We start from the raw sequence: 24,822 nt of genomic DNA, 5'->3' as shown, positions 1-24,822 counted from the left end.
CTACCGTTGACATCCTGGGGCCGCGTGTATTCAGCCTGCGTGAGGAGTGTAATGCTGCACGCTTCCGAGACTTCGGTGGTGACAACTGAGACTATAAATAGCCTCCGACGCAACGGCCGCGCCTTGATCCGCTGGATGTGTAATATCAAGGCCAGGGATGAGGTGGGTTCAGACTCTCTCCTCAAAATGCTTGGCATCCAGGACATAGACGTAGTGCTGCGAACAAACAGACTGTGGTGGTTCGGCCACGTTGAGTGCAGCACTGGCTGGATCTCGCTTGTGAGAAAACCGGAGGTGCCCTCTGAAAGGAGACCAGGAAGACTGGAGAAGACGTGGGAGGAGGTAGTGCGTCTGTGTGGAGAGGACGATTACCACGAGTCAGACAGGCCCCACCCTCGGGTAAGGAATAATTCTGGCCTGGACAAAATAAACTAGGAAAATTAAGATGATGGTGATGAGACACACATACAAAAACACGCAAACAAAAACACACGCACACAGCGGTCGCAGCGCTGACCTCTGACCTCCCAACCGGCGACCTTTTACAGAGGACCATGTATGGTGCTGAGCTGAGGCCCAGGGGTCATCTGGCAACTGACCCCCGCTCGTCGGATCACCAAGGCAAGGGGGGGGGGGGCTGGACCCCTGTGGGGTATTACATCAAGAAGAGTTCCAGCTTCTGACAGCTTGTGACACGCTCACTGTATGTGTGTGTGTGTGTGTCTGTGTGTGTGTGTGTGTGTGTGTGTGTGTGTGTGTGTGTGTGTGTGTGTGTGTGTGTGTGTGTGTGTGTGTGTGTGTGTGTACGTGCATGCTTTGAGGTCATGAATTATTAACCCGGCTAAAATAAAAAAGGCTCCATTTGGTCCTCCTGTAGTCATGAATAATGGACCAGAGGACTGCAGGGTGACGGTGTCTGGTGAGTCAACCACTGGGGCTGCCGCCATATTTTTTTGACCCCCATTGTGTCAAAGCCCTCCCCCTCCAACACCAGCGCAGATCCACTGCAGGTTCGCCGTGGTCAGCACCACCCAAACGCCACCTCTGGTTACCTCCACCACCGTCATCTGTGGATGCGTAGCCCCAGACGACGCTCACCAAGGTTCACCCAGCCTGGTGGTCTCGTGCCCCCCCCCCCCGTCCACCTTGGTGGTCTTGTGCTCACCCACCTTGGTGGTCTTGTGCCCCTCACCCACCTTGGTGGTCTTGCGCCACTAACCCACCTTGGTGGTCTTGCGCCACTAACCCACCTTGGTGGTCTTGTGCCCCTAACCCACCTTGGTGGTCTTGCGCCCCTCACCCACCTTTGGTTTTTCTTGTGCTCACCCACCTTGGTGGTCTTGTGCCCACCCACCTTGGTGGTCTTGGCCCCTCACCCACCTTGGTGGTCTTGCGCCCCTCACCCACCTTCGTGGACTTGTGCTCACCCACCTTGGTGGTCTTGACTTTGTTCCCGGTGCTGCAGCTCCAGCCCTTCTGGTCGGGCAGCACCTTGCACTCCTCCCCGTCCATGCAGGGACTCATCTGACACCACCACTTCTGGGCCACGATGGAGGCTGCGAGGGGACACACAGCAGCGATGGACGCTCAAGCAACTTGTTCTTTTTTCCATTTGCTTCTGCGTGGTTTCAAATGGGAATTACATGCAACAGTTCAATGTCATAGCAGTCAGGGTTATGAGCGTGTGTGTGTTTGTGTGCGTGTGTGTGTGTGTGTGTGTGTGTGTGTGTGTGTGTGTGTGTGTGTGTGTGTGTGTGGTGTGTGTGTGTGTGTGTGTGTGTGTGTGTATATGCGTGTGTCTGCATGCATGTTTATGCATGATTTTGCGTGTGCGTGTGTGTGTGCAACAGCGGTAATTAAGTGAGCAGCAGTGATGTTGGCAACATCAAGGTCCTTAAGGCTACACTGAGGCCTCACGGCTTGGACAGAGACAGCCGCTCCTGGCCTCTCCTGACATTTCTAACACATCCTGAGGTCCTGTCAACCCCCCCCCACACACACACACACACACGCACGCACAGAAACACATACCCACACACCCTCGGCCCTGTCAGAGCCATTACAGGAGAGAGGAGCAGATAGGGATCGATTCACCTGTAACAGAGGTCCACTGTTGACCATGATATTAAATGACCTGGCCTTCTCTCCCCTCCACTGAACACCAGTCTGATTATGGTCTCAGAGACAACAACACACACACACACACACACACACACACACACACACACACAGACACGCACGCACGCACGCACGCACGCACGCACTGCACGCAGCACGCACGCACTGCGCACACCACACACACACACACACACACACACACACGGCTACTCCAGTAAAGTGTGGCCCAGTCCACCAGATTGGATCAGAGAGATTACAACAGTGTGTCTGGTCGATACTATTAGATCCAGTGAATCACAACCGTTTTCTCTAGCTGCCATTCCTAAACGCTTTTTGGTTCCGTCATTAGTAAAGAAAACAAAGATTTAAATGCATATATATATATATATGTTTATATATATATAAATATCGGTATTCTGAATTGAAAATATGGTATCCTTCCTTTCACAGATCTTCCTTACTTGCTGAATAAACAGAGAGAGATGGAAGACCTTTTTATTACAGTCTGTATGTGTATCTTGTGAGATTCTTTAATGTACTCATCAATTTTACACCCCTTCTATACTTCGAGAAGGCAATAGCGATGTCCGACGTGAAATAGAGATGCACATATTCTCATGTGTCTCTGGTTTCCAGTGGATGGGTTTTGAGTAACACCTTTATATACACTATATATAAATTATGCTATACTGACACAATACTATACTATACTAGTACTACACCAAACTATGCTTTAATATACTACACTATACTATATTATTATATACTATACCTTACTATACTATAGTATACTACATTACACTTTACTATACTATACTGTACTATACTATTACTATACTATAATATAATATAATTTCACTATACTATACTATGGTTTATACAACGGGGGACCTAAATCCAGCGATCTGATTGGTTCCCAACTGTTGTATAATGAGCGTATACATAACTGCTATGACGCCCGATCATTTTGTGAAAGTTTTGCATATCACTCCGCGCCTGGAAGTAGAAACAGTTACAAAGTAAAACATATGTTGGATGATGGAGAGCGAAGGGGTAAATGTTGTTACTACGGGAGTGAGCAAGGCGATGGAGAGACTAACGAAAGCTTAGGCACACGGCGAGTGAACTGCTCCATAGGATAACTTGCCGGCGAACCGCTCTATCGGACGCCTTCTCTCGGAGGGACGCTAAAGTGTGTTGCATAGCGACCGTCGATGCATAGCGGCAGCCAGGAGGGACTACTTTTTTGTATTCTTTAATAAAATGGCTACTTTGACTTTCTTGGTTTCTTTTTAAATGTAGTGTGTCTATGACTTTCGTTTCGCCATAACAGTAACCGTTGTATAAAAGCAATAGATCACTTCAGTCAGTGGCATGTGCTCATTATACCACTGTGAAGGGGGTCGCCGGCCCTCCGCTTGCGCGTCGGGGCCGGACAACGCCCCTTAACAGTGGTATAATGAGCACATACCACAGCCTGGCGTGATCTATTGCTTAAGTATATGCTACACTTGAACCTCTTAAGATGGCGCAATTTTATTGGTTCGCTATCTCAGGATATTGGGCAATATCCCATGATCGAGATCTCAAACTCGGGACATTGCGTGACGGTCGTCTCATCACGCTAATAAAAACAAATAAACCGCTAATAAGAACAAATAAATCCCGTCAAAAAGTGTTCTCTTGTTTATTTTTTGAGTGCTCACGTGAGGTATATAGTATGACAATTATTCACCTCAGGCTCTGTGAATAGTGGGGAGTGAAATTTGGGGCTACTCCCCAAATTTCACTTCGGCGTATCATTTTTAACTATATTTTTACTATACTACTAGCACTATTGTATACTATACTATACATATAATATACTATTATATACAGTCATGGTCTGAATGAGTTGGCACTCACCGTCCACACAAGATGGTGCAGCTCGCGTTGTTTCCCGCCCACTTGTCCTGGGAAGCAGGAGCACTTCACAGTCTGGGATCGTTCCTCGATCTTGTTCTTGTTGCAGCAGCGATGGGCTGCGATGACCTCACAGGTGCCCGCCTTCACGTGCACTGTTAAACACATGGGACAGCCAGTGTTAGCACAAGGTCATGGGTCCCTATTCACCTGGCTGCAAGTGAGAGAGGATCATGAATTGTAGCGCTATGCCTGTCTGCCACAATATCTGATCTCTTAAGAGTCCACGGAGGAAAAAAAAACATAAAAACAAAGTGAAACTGTAGTGGAGCCGAATATTCCTCTCCTGGGAGTCCCTCCCTCTCTCTCCCCTCTCGACACTAAACCAATGTGACTGAAACTGGAATGCTTTCCCCTCAGCGGGCATCCTGCTCTCTCTCTCGCCAGCGACACACGCTTCCAGCACCCCCGTTGCCGGCGTTCCGCTTTTGATAAGAACACCAGCCCGACATTCCTCACGATGTCCCCCCACACAGTTAGCATATATTACCAAGATGGCCGCCCGGTGAATGTTACTTTTCTGCAGTAAACCGCCCAGAACACTGACAATAATATCCCTCCAGCTGTGTGGACAGTTTCACCTTAAACGGCTAGCGACCTTGTAAACAAAGTCTGGCTGAACGGCGGTCCCTACGGAAGCCTTCTGTGGCTGAATCAGAGCAGACCCCATCTCCAATGTTCATCCTCCTCACTGGTTTGGTACACATTGGCCTTCCCTGCCTTCCAGTCGGTTGTATGTATTATGCATGGGAAGAGAAGGACGCTGTCTTTAAAGTTAAGAGAGAGCACTTTATGGAGTAAAATAAAATTCTAGACTCCATCAGAAACCCGTCAATAAGGATTGCGTCATTGTGTGGCCCCAGTGATGCTCAAACAGTATGTTAAATGATTCATTCCAATGTATAAATAACATAGAAGATTTTGCAAGACACACGCACACGCACACAAACACACACACACACACACACACACACACACACACACACACACACACACACACACACACACACACACACGCACACACACGCACACACACGCACACACAAACACGCATACTCCCTCAATTCCATATTTCCTTGGCCTCTTTGGAAGAGCCATTGAATAAGCTATGAATTATTTCTCTCCGTTGTCATGTTGGAACATTCTCAAGGAATTCCTCTTCAAGGCCATTCTGATAACAACACAAACCTGCTTATTCAGGGTAAGCACATAATGTCTATTAAATAGATATCACTTTCATTCCCATTAAGTTAGACCAAATATCAATACTGATGTCAATCTATTTGATATGCATTGCTTCTCTACATAGACAAATCATTATCCCACGAGTGCTTTGTATTTACATGACAGTCAGGATTGAGTAGGTGAAGCAAGAAAAAATAAACATTTAAAAGTTTCTGCCTTCTTTTCACATCACCCTTAATTATGCCTGTAAAGATTTTCAATTTGTACCTTGACTTGAAAATAGATTGAAGTGGTCTTCCATCTTGCCATTAGTTAGCAATCCTGAAATCCCATCTACAACATTAAAAACATTTTGCTTGCAATCAATACGGTTCTATTCACATTCAAACAAAAGGCCAGACAACAATTGCCGATTGAGTGGTTTTCAGCTCCCAGAAAGGAGCTGATGCAACAACAGGTCAGGGTCTTGTGCCCTTCATGTGATTATCACTAAGCCACTGCAACGCCCCCACGTCAAAGTTCAATTACAAAGTTGGAGTCACTTCGATAGAATATTCAAACTTTGTTTAAGGAAACAGCTCAGCGTAAGTGTGCGTGCGTGGATGTGTGACTGTGTGTGTGTGTGTGTGTGTGTGTGTGTGTGTGTGTGTGTGTGTGTGTGTGTGTGTGTGTGTGTGTGTGTGTGTGTCTGTGTGTTTGTGTGTTTGTGTCTGTGTTTGTATTTGTGTTTAAGGTCGATTGACAATCACTTGGAAGCAGAAGAGACGAGCTGGAGAAATCATTGTGAATGAGTTGATTATATGGGGAAACAAATTATTGTGGCGCCAGTGTCTGCAATGCACTTGGCATGGCTTCTCAATCGCACGATTGCCAGGACAATAATATCGTATATCTCCTCTAGGGCCTTTAACAAATGTAATCGACAGATGCCGGAAACATGTAAAGACATATTCTCTCTCTGGTGTAGAGAGGGAAGTCCTCCTCAGACCTAACACTTACACATCATATGGGTTGATCTGAATTTAATCTTGTGTTTTTGTAAGAAAGTAGCAATTTGTTTACCTTCCGTAATTAGAAAATAATAAACTGTGCCGGAACAAATGAAATTGTAGTGGTCCACCACATACCATTAATTGAACACTGGGTATTGTTTTGTTGCAACTGATGCAAGGGAGAGAACCTGGCTATTAACAATCTCATCCACTACCAGCCACTACTAGCAGACAGCAGCTCATTAATCTGCATCAAAACAGGCCCCAGAATAGAGACTTGTTGATCCAAAGGTCTGTATGGGAGATGCCCTGAACAACAACCAAGACCTCGGTGGCCTGCCGCTGGTAAGGTCAGAGTGCTGCCCTCTCCCCTCCCTGCCTCTGGTCCGGTGGGGGTCAGAGTGCTGCCCTCTCCCCTCCCTGCCTCTGGTCCGGTGGGGGTCACAGTGCTGCCCTCTCCCCTCCCTGCCTCTGGTCCGGTGGGGGTCAGAGTGCTGCCCTCTCCCCTCCCTGCCTCTGGTCCGGTGGGGGTCACAGTGCTGCCCTCTCCCCTCCCTGCCTCTGGTCCGGTGGGGGTCAGAGTGCTGCCCTCTCCCCTCCCTGCCTCTGGTCCGGTGGGGGTCAGAGTGCTGCCCTCTCCCCTCCCTGCCTCTGGTCCGGTGGGGGTCACAGTGCTGCCCTCTCCCCTCCCTGCCTCTGGTCCGGTGGGGGTCAGAGTGCTGCCCTCTCCCCTCCCTGCCTCTGGTCCGGTGGGGGTCAGAGTGCAGCCCTCTCCCCTCCCTGCCTCTGGTTTGGAGTGGAGCAGGTGTGTGTGTGTGTGTGTGTGTGTGTGTGTGTGTGTGTGTGTGTGTGTGTGTGTGTGTGTGTGTGTGTGTGTGTGTGTGTGTGTGGTGTGTGTGTGTGTGTGTGTGTGTGTGAGCTGAACGGCTTTGCAGTACCAGAACCTGGTACTGGAATCTCATTAAGGTGCAGCAGTAGGGCGAGCCGTAGCAGAGTCATGTGCCGAGTGTGGAGGCGGAGGAGGAGGAGGAGGAGGAGGAGGAGGAGGAGGAGGAGGAGGAGGAGGAGGAGGTGGAGGAGGAGGAGGAGGAGGGTGGAGGAGGAGGAGGGGGAGGAGGAGGGGGAGGTGGAGGGGAGGTGGAGGAGGAGGAGGAGGTGAGGAGGGGGAGGAGGAGGAGGAGGTGGAGGAGGAGGAGGAGGTGGAGGAGGAGGAGGTGGAGGAGGAGGGGGAGGTGGAGGAGGAGGAGCAGGAGGTGGAGGAGGAGGAGGAGGAGGAGGAGGAGGAGGAGGAGGAGGAGGAGGAGGAGGAGGAGGAGGACAGGCACCGGGGCGAACTGCTGATAAAAACTGGTTTTCTTGGCCAAGGTCAGCGACTCTGGGGCCAAATGAGAAAGCCCCATACAGTGTGGGGCCAGACAGGAGTTCAGAGAGCAGAGCCAGAGGTAGAGCCTGGCTGGTAATCCTCCATCCAGACGGCCATGCAGCCAGCTGTTGGCCTGCCGTTCGTTGTCAGGCTGAGACGCAAACAAGAAATAGAAAGTTTGTGCATCATGCAATAATAAATAAATAAATAATTTAAGAGTTAAAAATAATTGAATATCCACGTCTATTCAACAAGGGTTGATAATGAAAGGCCTTACAGCATTTGCCATAATGCCACGATGTTAAATGTTAGTGCCAGAGCTGCAAAGAGACAAAGGTTAAACTACTGCATGTTGTACCATTTACGATTTACAGCAAACATCCATCGTATTAAATTAAATTACATATCACCTTTAGCGACTAGAGGATCGTTATCCTCAACATAAAATAAGGTATTGGTCCGTTGTTTGAGCCTGCTTCAGTCCATGTGCTCTTACCAAGCTGCAAGGCTCAAAACACTACAACGTCCAGGGAAAACATCTTTCACAAATGACGGTCCTTTCTGGGTCGACGGGCGATTTACTTTCTTTGACTTCGTGTTTGTTTCGACCGATCATGTTGCGATTAGCAAATAAGTGTCTGTAAATGTATACCATGTAGACTGGCCCCGGTAGAAATAGACTATTCTGAAAGATATCCACTCACTTAAGGTAATTTCTCCATAAGGCATAATCATCTAGCACTCTATCAGGGCACTTGGTCCACCAACCCTTTTAGTTTGGCACAATAATGCCTCATTATCCAATCAGCATAACACCTAGCATGTTGGCAAGCTGGGGTTGGCGAAGGAGTCGGGCAGATGGAGCCATCAGAGATCTGTACCGAGGTCATTGTTTCCCTGAAGTTGCATTGATGACTAACAGCACTTGTGATCGATACGTTTCAGTTAAAGCAATTAGAACTGTCATTGTTGAAACAGTCACCTATGTCAGCACAACAGAGAGAGAGAGAGAGAGAGAGAGAAGAGCTAGATAGAATACTGATGAAGACCGGCGTGTGGACCCGACCCGTGAATCAATCAATAGTACTCTGGATCACACACTCCCACCCTACAGATCATACTGATTGATTTCCTATTGATAAATCCTGCATCAACTCAGGGTAGATTAGGATGATTAGGAGACAAATAACTTATATTCTTACATGAAGATCTTCAAGAAGAAAGATTGTCAAATAATTAGAAGGAAAAAAAAGATTGTTGTGATAATCAATCAAAATGTTCAGTACTTATTATGAGGAGAACACAGTAGAAGAGAGATCAGTTGCCTATACAGCAACAAATAAATACATAAATACGCCCTGAATGTTAAATGCATCTCATGTTGATTCACTCATTACAACCGCTCGAATATTCAGAACAAATTCAGGAGATGCGAATCAAATTGAAGCGTGTCAGCGTCTGTCAACTTCTACTAAGTGTAGAAGACAAACCTGTCATTTTTGGTGAGGTGATATTTGTGGGGCATTTATAAATGAAAGTGCATCCCCTGACACAAAACAAACCAAAAGATTTGATGGATGTGCTCTCCTTTCAATTTGCTTATTTTCTTCCTCATGCTGCCCTATGCACTCTCTGTGAGTTTATGTCACGCTAGTCGTGAGCAGTTTGCTAACATGCTGACGAATCGGTGGCAGGAGAAATAGCACTCGCTGCCTTTGAGTTTATTTATAGAATCTGTTATTTACATTCATGATGCGTTAAGAAATGGAGAAAGAAGAGACCTGAGAAACAATAGGAAAGACTAGCAGGAGGCACTTCTGTGGTTTATCGGTGAGTGGGAAATTACATCTATTTTTACTTCCTGCTGAACAATCAGTAACCAACTATAGCACATCCAGTGGCTGATAAAACAACATACTTACTATTGGATGTCCCTAAACAGTGCCTCTCCTTTTTATTATTCTTAGGCCCCTTTAAAGCCCATTGCTTCACTGTAAACCAACTTGGCTCAATTTAAACTGAAGCATCCTTTGGAAGTCATAATTGCTTTATTTTTATATAGGGTAGTAGTTGCAATAGGTTGAAAAATATGCTGGAATGGACTGAATTCAATGAATATACATATATGTATTGCCATGTATTTCATAATATATAACTGCACCAAACTATAGAAATGCATAGATTTGATTATTATTATTATACTAACTGGCAATGTACCATTAAAATGTATTTCTCAGGATTGCACATTAAAGGAGACATATTATGGTGTTTTCCTAACAAGTAAAGATAGTATTTGAGTTCCAGAAAACATGATTTTGAAGCTGTTAGCTGGAAATAGCTTTTAGGTAAACAAATCTTGCCTACTGCTATTCCCCTCTGTTTCAGTCCCTTCAGAATGCGCTGTTTCCGGTGTCTGTTGCTTTAAGGCAAATAAGCTGCTGCCCATTGACCCATGAGTTGTCAGACTGGAGCTCTATATCTATATAATGTAATATAATATAATAATAATAATAATAATAATAATAATAATAATAATAATAACATAATATCTGGGTATTCATATAATATTATATTGTAGAGTGCAATAAATGAGGAGACAAGAGACGTAGATGCGTCGAGTCGGCTTTACTCTCCACTTCAATATAACTTCACATCAAACGCGAGTGCGGTTAAACGGGGACACCAGGTTTAAACCGCAACTCTGTTACGTAACCCTTTCCCTTAAAGGTACAGTCCCATGGTGAATGTCTCTTAATCGTACTTGGGGGCCACCACAACATCTAATATCATGGCCAAAAGCAATGTGCGCCTCGGGTGATATTATTAATCATAAAGAAGACTGCGTCTGATGTCTCTGGTACTTCCACAACAAGTAAAGACTCGTAGTGGGGGATATCTCGGCCATGGTTGAGAAGAATTGGGGGAGAAGAATTGGGGGAAAGGAACTTTGGCCTTGACTCTCTAAAGTCCATGAACCGCAACATGGAGGAGAAAGGGACCGTACTCCGGGAGCTGAGCTGCCGGACCGCCGCCTAGCTTCGGCGGCGGTCCGGCAGCTCCGGCGGTGTTCTCCCGGAGCTGAACTGCCGCCGAAGCTTTCCGGCTTCTCCGGTGGGTGTCCGGTAGCTCAGCTCCGGGAGTACATCCCTTTTTCCTTCACGGCAGCTCAGGCGGGGGGAGCTCGGCGGCAGTCCGGCAGAGAAAGGGAGTTCCTCCCACCAGAGCTGCTCGTCCGCTGGTCCACAAAATCTTGGCTATGCTGGGATTGGAGGGGAGTAGGGAAATGGGAGGTAAAATTTAACTGTGCTACCTAGGAGGGGGCGCCGAAACTCACTCGTTTGTTTGGTAACAGTAGGCGGGGTACTTTCATAAATGCACATCTCACTCAAAAAATCCTGCACAGACTTTTTTCAAAGTTTGTATGCGTATGGGAGCACCAGATACATATGCTCATTCATAATAAACAAGAATAATGAATTAATAGTTCATTATTGACCTGATTACATAGCATGGCGGGTGATTTTAATGTGTCATATGGGATTGTGTATCACCTATACATATCTCTGAAGAAAACAAAAGAAAAAACACATCATAAAGGTTTTGAGAGGACAATTCCAGGCGTTCAGTTCAAAACCATGATGTTAGAAACTTGTTACATGAAAGCTTCACAGAAGATCCAGAGTCTTGAATGTTAATGAGCAGTTACGTAACTCAGAGCGAGAGGGGGTTGCTCAGATTACGTTATTTCATGGTTAGCTTCGCCAGCTTTGATGTGGATTCACTGTCACTTCCAATGCGATAAGGGGGGGGGAGGGGGGGAACACGAATAGCAATATCATTACGCTTTATTAATGGCCGTGTTGAGCAAGACAGACAAGGATTGCAACACACACGACAAGCATCCCAGGCGATATTTAAGCCACTTATCACCGTATTGTTATCAACTTAATACCCGCCTGCAAGTTCTAGCTCTTCAAACCGTTCCCAAGCAGTCAGGACAGTGCAAGACACAGGTGGAGGGGGGGGGGGGGGGGGGGCCACAGCTCAGAGGCACAGCCGGAGTCATTCCTTAGGCTGTGGCACTGCACTCTAGTCCAACCAAGTCACTTATGAAGTAGTTGCTATCTAATGAGGAGCCCTGGTCAGCTGAACGCCGGCCAGCCAATCACGCGAGGCAGAGCCCGGGTTGTGCAAAAAAGTTGAGTTGAATTCATTTCTCAAGAACACTAGTTCCCCTGACCAGCAGCGGTCTCAGGCTGACAGAAAGTACACTCCCTGTCTGCCTGGTGAGTCAGCCAGTCAGAGGTCTGGACAGCGAGGCCAGAGGACAGACCAAACCTTCATATCTGCTGTTCACAGTCTCAACGTGCGCAGGTCGCTGTCAGTCCTTTTTTCTTTTGTCTTCTTCGGGTGCGCCAACACAACTTTGACATCAAAGCAGTGTGAGCAAAGTCACGTCCTGGCCACGTGCCCAGACTGGCTGTGAGAAAAAGAGATGGCAGAGCCGACAATAGAGAAATGCAGCATGCATAAGTGATGACTTTAGTCATACTGTATGAGAAGAGGACGATTCATTTAGTAAGCGGCGATGCAGCTACATGCATGCTAACCACACTGTTAAACATAAGTATGTGTGGTGCAGCACGACCGCTGCACTCCAACACATTCATGCACTGAAGACTGGAAAAAATACAAGATTTGACAAAACGGTCACATTAAAACAACTAAATAAGGGATTCAGGGTAAAGTGTAACATTCATGCACTGAAGACTGGAAAAAATACAAGATTTGACAAAACGGTCACATTAAAACAACTAAATAAGGGATTCAGGGTAAAGTGTAACATTCATGCACTGAAGACTGGAAAAAATACAAGATTTGACAAAACGGTCACATTAAAACAACTAAATAAGGGATTCAGGGTAAAGTGTAACATTCATGCACTGAAGACTGGAAAAAATACAAGATTTGACAAAAGGGTCGCATTAAAACAACTAAATAAGGGATTCAGTGTAAAGTGTAAATGCTAGGAATGACCCCTTTAATGTTGAAGGTTACAAACCACAGGCATGCTGAAAGCACTGGTTTTAGGAAATATTACTCATGGACCTGTGGGTAATGCTATTCCCTTAAAACGTGTTTGATTGGATTACAGTGTAAAGAAAAAAATAAAGAAAAGATTGAGTAATTTGTGGCCAGCGGTGGACCTGCTGAGACGACAATCACAGCAAGCAAGCCTAGGACCTAATCTCAGATCAGTGGGGAACAGCACACTCAGAGAGAAAGCCGCAGAGAAAACCAGGGCTTTGTCTTGACAAGCTTTTACAATGTACACAGAGTTTGCTATTCTATGTACAACAATACACTAATGATGCTACTATTACAGCCATTATACCATCATTAGTCTAGATCAGTATAGACATTAGGGTAAATGTACAAAAAGAAATCCAACATTTCAACAAATTCAACATTGGGAAAATAAGTTCTAAATGTTAATAATATATCGGAGGTAGAGGGGTGAATTGCTGCTCTTGAGGGTTTTCAATATCTTCACCCAAACCAGAAACCTAGTAGTCATGAATCACGCAACTGCAACATGACGCCTAGGAGATGCACAGGATGCATCGGAGCAGCATCCACACGTCCAATTATGGTCGGCCGTTGGTCGTAACCTTGCTTGTTGCTTGTTTTCAGTCTGATCCAAGCTGTACACTGCCGGCAAATGCTAAATTATCCCCATCATCCTGTATGGGTAATGATTTGAGAGCGAATGATCGCCGAAAACACGACAAGTGGGCCATGACTTTGTCTGGATGTGTGGCGTAGTGGTGTGTGAGATGAAGTCCCTGTCAGCACCATTCATCTGGCATAAAGGCCCATAAAGGATTACTGCACCCACTGCTGACTGATACACTGGAGGTCCCTGAGGGGGACTACACACACACGAACACACGCACACACACACACATGCACGCAGGCACACACAAGCACACACACACACACATACACACACATGCATGCATGCGCACACACACACATGCACACTTGTAGGTGAATAGCTACCATAGCTATTAAGTCCCCCCCCCCCCAGTGGGGGTGTGGGGGGGGGGGGGGGCAATGCCTCGGAGGGATGGGGGAGACTGGGGGGAAGAGCTCACGTGTGCAGTGCAATACTCCAGAACCAAGTGCTGTCTTGACACGTTGCCGCCCACACACACACACACACACACTTCCCTATTCCCTGGAAAGCTCCTATGAATCTGAAATAAGGCGGAGGGTAAAGGCACGCCATTACGTTTCGGGCCCTGAGGATTTCCCGACACTTGAACATTACTTCATGGGGAACATGGTTTCATGAGGGGCACGTGTGGTACGGTTGTGTGAAACAATTCACTCGATATGCCACATATACCGTCCACGGGCCATGGAATTCATAGTGTGTCACACACAACGCAGAAATCAATAGTTCCCAATTATTAAAAAAAAAGAAATGTCTTTCACGGGTTTCATCTCAAAATGGATCCATGTTCGGTCTGCAGCTGTCAGCTCCCCTAATGGGGACACAAAGGCGTCCTCTTCTCTCTCCGGCCTCTGTTTGTATGTCTGTCCACATGCTGTTATCTGTCATAAAGCGTCACACAACTAAACTAAATCCCACCTGATGCCATGTTCTCCCTTTTCCTCATCCTTCTTCAACTTAAACTGCTTCAGAATGAGTGCAAGACAGATGTAAAAGTGAGACGTTGTGAAGGGGCTCTGATTCCCTGTCTGGAGATGGCTGTTCATCCGTCTGTAGCACCTCAGCCACCGCATGCAGACAGATATGTCTTCATTATGTTGCAAGTGCTATTAAAACCATGGGCCATTCCAGAGTCCTGTGGTTCTGTTTGAAATCGCTTTCTGGTGGAAAATAAGAGGTATTGACTTATAGTCCCATTATCAATGTAGTCGCCAAAGTATATCAGAGTATCTTGTTAACTCTAAAGAGAACTTTGCCCTCAACAAAGAAACAACTTGGCTGAATGGCCAAAGATACCGGCAATATTCCCCTAGTCTCAAGCGCCGTTATCTAAGGAAACTCTTTAACGAACATCTGACCGATCGGCCAGCTGACAACTTGATACAAACGTTCCTCTTTCTAATAGACCGCCTGGCTGGGAAAATATCACCACAGGACTTTTAGAACACAGCCATTCTAGGATAACTCTGATAGCTCCCCCCATTACATTTTATGCTCGAGTCCAGCACATAAACCTGATGCTCAGCCTTGGCTGCTGGTTTATTGCGCAGTGTGGACACATTGAGGGAGAGAGAGAGAGAGATAGAGAGAGAGAGGGAGAGAGAGAGAGAGAGAGAGAGAGAGGAGGAAAGACAATTGATAGACTGCATTTCAGCAGCTTATATTTCACTTTATCCTTTCACTAGAGGGCCTCTGGTGAACAGCCACTAGGCCGTAGCACGGCGCTAATTTCAATGGAAATGTACTGGCACGACTTCTCTCGTTTTTCCTTCGTGACATTTCCTTTTGCTGCAGTCGATGCGTCTTTCAGGACTTTATTCAAATGTACCTGCACCACAAGCATTTTAAAAACACTGTGGTAGAGCTATGCGCCGGTAAGTTATGAGCAGAGTACGTAATAGCAATGAGCTCGGGCGAATCGGCATTTATGGATCACATTAAACTGTTCCGACGCCGTATTCTTGGCCGCCGTGAGACAGCATTAGACCGGATCACTAATGACAAGCTTGTGAAGAACTCCTCAGTGGTGTTCATGGAGGGGGCCCACAAAAAACATTTCTCAAGTGTTATTGTACATGACTAATTGATATACTGAATGCACAGAATTGAGCCGCCAATATGCCTCGCTGCGAGCCAAAGGCATCCCACTATTTAGCCGTATTGTCTGAGGATTAAGACTTGAAAAGATGTCTTTGGTGTGGTTCCATTTTTTTTGTTATTACCGAAGACCATTCCCTTTGGAAAGTGTATGCGATTACTTCACAAATCAAGGTAACATATGATTCTGTTCAATTGCATTTGCTGGTGCTGTATTTTGAAATACGAAAGAATAATTTCAGGCCAATACGATCCAATAATGATGAACACTGGAATGGATGTATTCCTCAGTCTATTCCAGAATGCACGTTTAAAGAAACTGTTTTTTCAACACCTGACATTTTTTTTGCAACACCTGACACCTGAAACCAGTGAACTCAGAGGTGTTGGGCATATATTAATGAACACCTTTGCTAGGGATGCATTGAACACGTCGTCATCACGATCCTCATGTGTTGAGGTTTTGAATTGGATGCTGCGAGTCGTCCGGGCAGTGGTGACAGGCCGGCTCTGGGAGGAGGTGAGCCTCAACACGCACGGGTCATTTAAGGGAAGGAGGTGTAAAGGACAGTGTGAAGCTACAGTAAATACAGAGGATTGTGTCAACATGCGATTGCAATCACAGGATCCCCATTTCCTTCCCTTTGTAATGTTATTGCCATTGAGGGTGGAACCATTTTGTTGATGCTGAATCTATTTACCATAATCATCCACAAGACAACGCCCTTGTCAGCGGCTTAGAGAACTATCCCAAGACAACATGCTAAAATGGGTTATTTGAGGTGTTGAAGGTTTATGTTGTAGTGTTCATACTATGTATGAAGGTATCCTTCCTCTTTTGATGCTGTAATTCTCTCCTCTACTCACCTCCCCCCTTCGATCTATACATGCATGTAATTATTGCCTGTGCCTTCTATCTTTATGTTTCTTTAATCATAGTCATTCCATGATCAAAGTCTGTACATTCTGTAATGAGTAGATTATGCAGTGTTCAGCACTTTGAAAGGATGAGTTAGTGCAGTACCTAGTTTTAAATATATTTCATTTTGTTCAGCTCTAAACAAGTCTTGCAATGACTGCAACATGTTCAATCTGTCCACATCTGGAGACATGTATTTCAATGATTGCCACTGCATTTATGAACAATATCTGTCTGGCTTACTGATTGGCACAGCCCGCCTTAATCCGCCTCTTATTCACATTATGAACAGATCCACTGAATAAGTTAAGAGCTCTTCTGGTGGTTTTAATTGTCAGATGAGATGTTAACAGAAGTTTACTTTGTGCTTGATTTGCTTACCAGCCCCCCACCTCACTATGTTTTAAACCCTGGATACGAACCTGATGGTATCATGTGACAAGAAGCTATATCCTTCTGCATTGACGTGAATATATTATCTTTCAAATTAACTTACCAAGCATGGCCGCTTATGCTTGTTTACAATGTAAACAATTGAATCTTTCTGATGTCCTTTAGTCACTCAATAGGGAGCTTTCTTATCGAAGGAACTAAAACAATCAAATTACAATGAATCTGATCTCACTTCGACATCCTCTACTTATCTATAATATCAAATATATTTTTTTGTAAAACCACCAGATGCCCAAGTGGACCGACAGCGACAAGGGAGTATAGGTCAAACCAGCTGGATCATTCTACGTAAGCAGCCGTGGCTGATCAGTTCTCCTCTTGTCCATTAATGTATTCTACGGCTTAAGTGAATTTTTTATGCATGTGTATTCTACAAATACACAAAAGGCCTGGACTGAAAACGCAAAAATATGCAATCATATCTACTAATACATCTACTCTCTACTAAAGTGGGGATGTAATGCTAAAATGGTAACCTCAGGGTTGTTAGGTGATATGAACATTAGAAGAGCTTGTATTTTCCTATTAGAAACAATTTGTTTGAGCTCTGACTTCAAAAGACTTGTGATTTATGGATTGGTATATTTTGCTCATGGTTATTTCAACCCACAAGTAATTTTCCAGCCTGCAGAAGAACACAATTTCCTATTAATTATATTCAAGCGAAATGCCCTGTGGCCGTGTTTCCACAACGTTTTGAATAGCTCTGAGGATCGGGATATGAAAACTGTTGTCAAAGATGCAAAGAAACGTTTGACCGTCTAGCAGGTTGTTGTACGTGAGATGAAGATAACTGTGGTCAGATCCACCTCCAGAGGAAGTGTGCCACATTCAAACAACGCAAAAGTATTTGACCAAATCTCTTATCTCGTTCATCGCCGGTCACCTACCGATAATGTTTATGATTCTACGATTGATGGCACTTGCAATTGAACATGATTGGTGTCATGACCCACAGCGGTTTAAATTGGTACACCACGGTCACTACGTCTCGGAGTCTCTGCAAATAGTGGATGTGGTACTACCCAAAAACTTGTATGTTCTTGTACATATCAATAGGGGATCTTTGGCCAACTGTCAAAAAGTGAAAAAGAGGGTGAGACAGTTGTGAGTGTAATGTGCCCTTCGGTCAACAGTTCTTTCATTTAAATACAATTAATAACAAAAAAAAAAAAAAAAACACATTCGGTTGTGTAAAAAGGGCCTTCGAATCTCAGCCTGACTCCAATGAGACGCACACCAGCCCAGCACAAAACGTGGACAACAGCGAATGACTAACTTTAGGTGAGGTTTTTGTAATTGCCCAGTAGGGGAAGGTCTTCTCCACCAAGGACCCAATTACTGCCACTGCTGTTAGCATTTCTGCACTAATTGCATCATCAAGTCAAATAATTATCCCCAGCCTTTGATTCGATTCGTATCCAAGTAAAAATGGATGAAATCCTACTTTCCTCGAGTTAAACAGCTCGTACTGTGGTGAGACATAATGGGTTTACATTTGATGACTATTAGACCAGTGCGTGTGCGTGTGCGTGTGCTTATAAATCAGTATGTTTTACATGCACAGCTTCATCCGATTAAAGCCATAGTTCGACTAATGCTCCTCAATCGGACAACCGCAATTATCAGATTATACATGGCGGTGAGTTACTCGATTCATTGGTCGAAACATTCCATGCCCCGGTAAGATACGCTGGGCTGTACCCATGTCAACTAATAGAGCCAGCGGCTGACCTCTTTACGTCACTAGCAACAACCAACTCACGCAGCATTCGAGAAAGATGTTTTCAGTAGACAGCTGTCAGTTCACTTTGTATCCATTTCATTTCTCGGTCGTTTGCAGACAACTCCGGCAGCGGCGGAGCTGCTCCTCTAGGAGTCCGCATACGGCAACAATCCCTTTCTCCTCCATGTGGCGTTTCAATCTGAACTTCAGCGAGTCAAAGCCAAAGTTCCTTTCCCCCAATTGCTTCTCCACCGTGGTCGAGATAACCCCCACTACGAGTCTTTACTTGTTGCTGAAGTACCAAAGAGTCAGAGAACCCGACGCAGTCTTTAAGATTCACAATATCAGAGAATATCCCTGTCAGTTCGGACGTGGCGCAATGAATGAATAAAGATCGTAAACACGTCTGAAGAAAAAAACTTTTATTTTGACAGATGTTACGTTACTACCTACTTTAAAACCTTTTTGATGACCAACATTTAGAAAATATGCACTTTTAATTCAGCCTTGGGTGAAATCGAAGTGATACACCTGCTGTCGGCTCCCAGGCCGTAGTCGAGGAGCATAGGAGAGACGTTCCCTTCAGGGCCGATGTTCTCTCGGGGGTAACACCCTTTACTTTGACCGGCAGACAGTGGGTCTGCTTATAGGTCGGAATGAGGCGGCCACCAATTCTTGACAGGCTGGGGGCTTTATCTGTAGTTCAACTAACTCTACAGTACACGTTTGCACAGACACAACCGGACTTGTTCATTCATTAAACTGACACACGCTACCGCTCGCTCTCCTTGCTCGTCAACACACTTGCTGAGGTCTCTCTCACACACACTGCAATTCTCGTGCGCACACATACGCTAATCTCGTAACAGAAGCATAGTGTGTACTGAATGCCTGTTGATGATGATACACTTCTTATAGGGGTATCATCGGTTTCCTCCATCTTCTTAGCCACCTTTTTAAATAAATCGCCGTTTCTCGTTTTCCGATGGCGACAACAACACGACTATCGTCTCCTTACCCTGCGTTCACACCAAAAGATGCATTTGCTGGCCAAACGCGTTGACGCCGAAGTTTTGCGGCGCAGCAAATCAAGTTTTGCAGCGCAGCAAAAGTTTTGCGGCGCAGCAAAGCTTTTGCGGCGCAGCAAAGGTTTTGACGCGCAGCAAAAGTTTTTTTCCCGCGCTGCAAAACAGTTTTGCAGCGCGGGAAGTTTCGCGGCACGGCAAGTTTTGCCCGCGGTGCTTCTGAATTCATTCACAACCATGGCCGACATTACGAGCATTGCATGTCTTTACCTGTTGTGGAAGAGGGAGAGACGTCGGAATGCCCGTCGTTTATGGGTTCATGAGACCATTCGGAGCCTGAAAGGCTGGTGCTGCCTGGCACCCAACTGGGTTTTGTTTGGGGTTGTTTTCTAGCCCTTTAGCATACTCATAGTTTAGTTTAACTGTAAACACCACTACACTACAGAATGCTGATTTGTGGTTTTTTTCGAGTCACTAAATAAATGTAACGGTAGTGAACTCTAGGTCACTCCAAGGGAGTAACACTGATTGGCTGTTACGGCATGTCACTCAGTGGCAACGCCTCAGTGGCAACGCTGTTGAACGCTGATTGGCTGTCATCACGCGTTTGCTGCCGAAAAGTTGAAATATTTCAACTCGAGCAGCATTTGACGCGCCGCAAAATACGTGAACGCACCCGCCGCCCGTGCCCGGCAGCGGGCACGGGCATGCCGCGCTGCAAATCAGATTTTGCCGCGCCGCAAATCAATTTTTTTTTTTCTTCCCTACATTGAACAGTGAACGCAGGGTTATACTTCCGGCTCACAGCCCCTGGAAAAGATCCCGATTATGCGCAGAACGCGAAATCCGAATCCAATCGAATTGAACATACATGCATGCATAATGTGTGAGTGTGTGTGTGTGTGTGTGTGTGTGTGTGTGTGTGTGTGTGTGTGTGTGTGTGTGTGTGTGTGTGTGTGTGTGTGTGTGTGTGTGTGTGTGTGTGTGTGTGTGTGTGTGTGGAGGAGGGTGTATGATTGCCTGATACTCGGCAGGGGGTAGTGAACCAGAATGGACAGTAGAACTTTTCTAATCAACGCACAACAGTATAGCCTGTTGCAGGAGGCAGGCTCCCATCCAGGCGTAAAGGAGGCATTAAACAGCCAGTGAATGACGACCGTCAGCCGTTTGTAGAGCAGGGCGGAGCAGCACCAACACAATAGTGATCGGTCGTTCGCAACCGATCACTTCGAATGAACGTATCTTTAACAATAACGAACCGAACAGATTCTTCTCTCTTGTTCGTCTTGTTCGTCTCGTTCGTTCTAAGACTCGATTTCTCCCAGACCCACTAGTTCCTGCTGTTCGTTCACTGACTGTGAGTGGTGAAGAGGGAAGATGCTTAGTGAGCACGATAATACAATTCAATATCAGTGAAATGTTAAATGCATGATGTCTTTGTACTTTCTGTGTCATGCCAGAATAATCAAATATTTGAATGTCTGGTCAATCTGTCTCGTTCTTTCATGGTTCGTTCTCCTCCCGGGACCCCCACCATCATTGCTCAATCAAGTCTATTATCTTGCTGAATATGTTAAACATCGAATTATCAATTACACCCCCCCATCCCGCTGCGTTTGGTTAAAGTTGTATTGTTTTGTTGATTGATGACCGACTTTCACGATCGTTTGAGAATGAGAACGAGGGAGGAGCCGAGTCTGACTGACTCAGCTGAGAACCGTGCACTCCATGATTCGATTCACCGCTACCGGAAACTCGACTGAACGAACAAACAAAGGAACGATTCTGAACGACCCTTCTTGGCGAACTGTCCGACAAACTGAATCAGGGAAAATAACCATTCAATCGATCACTACAACACAACAGAGGATCAGCACTAACACAACAGAGGAGCAGCACTAACACAACAGAGGATCAGCACTAACACAACAGAGGAACAGCACAAACACAACAGAGGATCAGCACTAACACAACAGAGAACAGCACTAACACAACAGAGGATCAGCACTAACACAACAGAGGAGCAGCACTAACACAACAGAGGAACAGCACTAACGCAACAGAGGATCAGCACTAACACAACAGAGGAACAGCACTAACACAACAGAGGAACAGCACCAACACAACAGAGGATCAGCACTAACACAACAGAGGATCAGCACTAACACAACAGAGGAGCTGCACTAACACAACAGAGGAACAGCACTAAAACAACAGAGGATCAGCACTAACACAACAGAGGAACAAGCAAGCGCTTCCGTCCGTTCAAACGGATGGCCTTTTTTTTCAACGTGGAACAAAACAATGTGACAACGTTCCCTCCAGAGACCATCACGCCGTCAACAGACACTCCCGGTGGCTTCCTCCATCCAACCACATGCACACACACAAGGGTGCAACACAACAGCATGAGCACGCACACACACACACACACACACACAGCCCTTCACTGCAGATCCATCCTGGTGTCTAGTGGGGGGGTTGACCGGTAATCAGGGGAGCTTCTACCGGAAGAGGGGGGATCCCTGACCCGGCAACCTCCCTTACACACTCCTTATCTCAATCTCCTCGCTCACACTTCCTTATCTCCTCCCTCACACTCCCTTATCTCCTCCTCCCTCACACTCCCTTATCTCCTCCCTGCTCACACTCCCGTATCTCCCCCTCCCTCACACTCCCTTATCTCCTCCCTGCTCACACTCCCGTATCTCCTCCTCCCTCACACTCCCTTATCTCCTCCTCCCTCACACTCCAATAACCCGCTGCATTGGCTGACCACAGCCTCCTACTCCCCAGCTCTCCCCCCTGGACCCCATCCTCCCCATGCATCATGAGGCCTGTTGTGTCCCGGGCCGTCTGAGCTGACCCGGGGATGTTTACCGTCTCTAAGTGACACGATATTGCCGCCAGGAACAATTCAGTGAGGCTAGCTTTCTAGGCCAACAAATTGATAAGGCGAGATATTCAGAATATCAGTTGACCAGGTTGAGCAGAACTATAAATTGATGTTTTATTTGTGGGATGATGAAATAGATGCATTTTCAAGAAATAACCATGAAATGAAAAAAAAAAAATATATATATATTTCTTATATTAAATTAATAATGTTTGACTATCAAATTGAGGACGATTCTTAAATCTCCCCCTTCACTCTTCATACTTCTCATTGTCATATTTTAGCATTACCAGTCTTGTGCTGGATTAAAAATGAGGTACCATTGGATTTTACTACTGTTTTATCTTTTATCTAATATATTTCTTCGACTAAAGAAATTTGTGCAAAGTCTATTTAATCTGCAATGCCAGTGTGATGTGAGCACTGGCAGTGCAGATTAAATAAATGACACGACCCTCAATATTTACTGCGGAATTATGAAAAAGAAAACGTAAAAAGGTTGTACTTAATATGTCTCTTCTTAATGATATGGTGCAGAGAAGGATCCATCTGACAAATGAAACAAAGTTAACAGTGGATCACATGATTCATTTGGGGCTCTGGTGAAGTCTGGAGCCTATAGTGAGGCTCTGAAACCACAGGGGGAGTTAGCACTCATTTGCATGGAATATAAAACAATCCCCTACAGCCTAGAGAGCAGCATGAGAGGCAACCATTAGCGTGCATGACACACTTTTTAGAAAGTGTACGATATAAGCAAATATGGAAATCCATCCCTCTAAATTCAAATGTGAACCGATGCTCATTTCTAACTTATTAGCACGGGTGCATGTCATTGCTTCTGAATAACGGAACAGGACCTTAGTTTAAAGTCAGCACAAAAACTAAAAAGTGTAAAGGCCATTTTAATTCCAATTTGTAGTGCAATCCATGAGCCATGTGGCTTAATGCCTTCCATTTGAAAGGCAACAGAGTTTGCAGCCGGCAAATGCACTGCCTGAAGTCTATCTGGAGAACAGCAAGCTGCTGCCAGGTTGCATCAGGCAGACAAACAGCCTAATGGGGGCTCTCTCGCTAGCTGAGATTTATTTTTTGTACTTTTGACTTGAGAGAGATGGGACGAGGAAAGCAGGGGAAAATGCTTGATTTCCTGATCGTTTATTAGATTATGTCCCCACACTTTTCTTAATGAGACACACTATGTTAAGAGAAGGGGAAGAGAAAGGATTTTGTGGAGTTAAGTACTGCGGCTGCTCTGACCCAGTCAGGTTATCAGCCTAAATGGTATCAACGATACCCAAACAAATTGAATCGCCATGAGGCATTTGTTATCTATCTCTCTGGTGTATAGTCTCTTTCCCTCTATCCCCCTCTCTCCGCTCTCCCTCTCTACCCCTCTCTCTCCCTCTCTGTCCCTTCTTTTCGCCCAAACTCATCTCCCTTCTGCCACTTCTCTCCCCAGACTCCTCCTCTGCTCTGCTCTTTCATGACTAGCTAATGAATGTGGATGGTGCTCTAGGGGATGCAGTATTGTTTTTACTGGCCTTTGAGCGTATGCAGTATGTGTGTGTGTGTGTGTGTGTGTGTGTGTGTGTGTGTGTGTGTGTGTGTGTGTGTGTGTGTGTGTGTGTGTGTGTGTGTGTGTGTGTGTGTGTGTGTGTGTGTGCGTGCGTGTGCATGAAGCTCTGTTGGTGTGTACTCTCGTCCAGAGGCTGCGGTGAAAGGTTCAATTGCTTTGCTAAGGAGAACATCCCCAACAGCACCACCACCACCACCACCACCACCACCACCACCACCACCACCACCACCATCCCGCCCCTTACCCTCAGTCACCCACCCATCTTCCCACTGCTCGCCCAACCCTCACATCACCTCAATAAAGCGACAGGCTAAAGAGGTTGGTTTATGGGTCCCACCTTGGAACGACCTCCGCAGTGCTGGAGCATGCCCGTGATTACCCCAGTGTCGTCCCAGCCTGGGGGGCCCGGGCTGTGGCGCACAATGCGGCTCCTTAAAGCTCCTTGATTGGATGTCGGGGAGCAGCCCCCCCTTACCGTGTCCACAGAAATACGGACAGCAAACACACCCACACCCATACACACACACACACCCACACACACACACACACACACACACAAACATAAATACACAAGCCACAATAACAGCAAGAAAATGTAAACACAAATGACAAAAAAGTCAAACACTAAAGCATAAACACTGCACTCATGGCGAGTAGCTGATCAATACGCGGTGGAGAATGGAGAACAATGCTATTGATTTAAGTATTGTAGAACAAATGAGAAAAAAACGATTTAACCACAAACAAATATTAATTTTACACTTCTC

The 24,822-nt window shown here is 45.8% G+C and overlaps 1 protein-coding gene across 1 annotated transcript in view; it reads right to left on the bottom strand.

The window, feature by feature from the left end:
- Positions 1-24,822, bottom strand: part of tafa3a (TAFA chemokine like family member 3a) — a 94,836-nt gene that overhangs the window by 9,151 nt on the left and 60,863 nt on the right. The window contains 3 exon segments of the mRNA XM_030358761.1: positions 1,432-1,556; positions 4,024-4,054; positions 4,057-4,175. Of these exon segments, the coding sequence (XP_030214621.1) occupies positions 1,432-1,556; positions 4,024-4,054; positions 4,057-4,175 (275 nt within the window).

Source organism: Gadus morhua, chromosome 1, assembly GCF_902167405.1.
Source record: "Gadus morhua chromosome 1, gadMor3.0, whole genome shotgun sequence".
In the NCBI taxonomy this organism is placed as follows: Eukaryota; Metazoa; Chordata; class Actinopteri; order Gadiformes; family Gadidae; genus Gadus; species Gadus morhua.
Note: the sequence above shows the minus strand (reverse complement) of the source record. Positions and strands in the feature narration are given on the sequence as shown.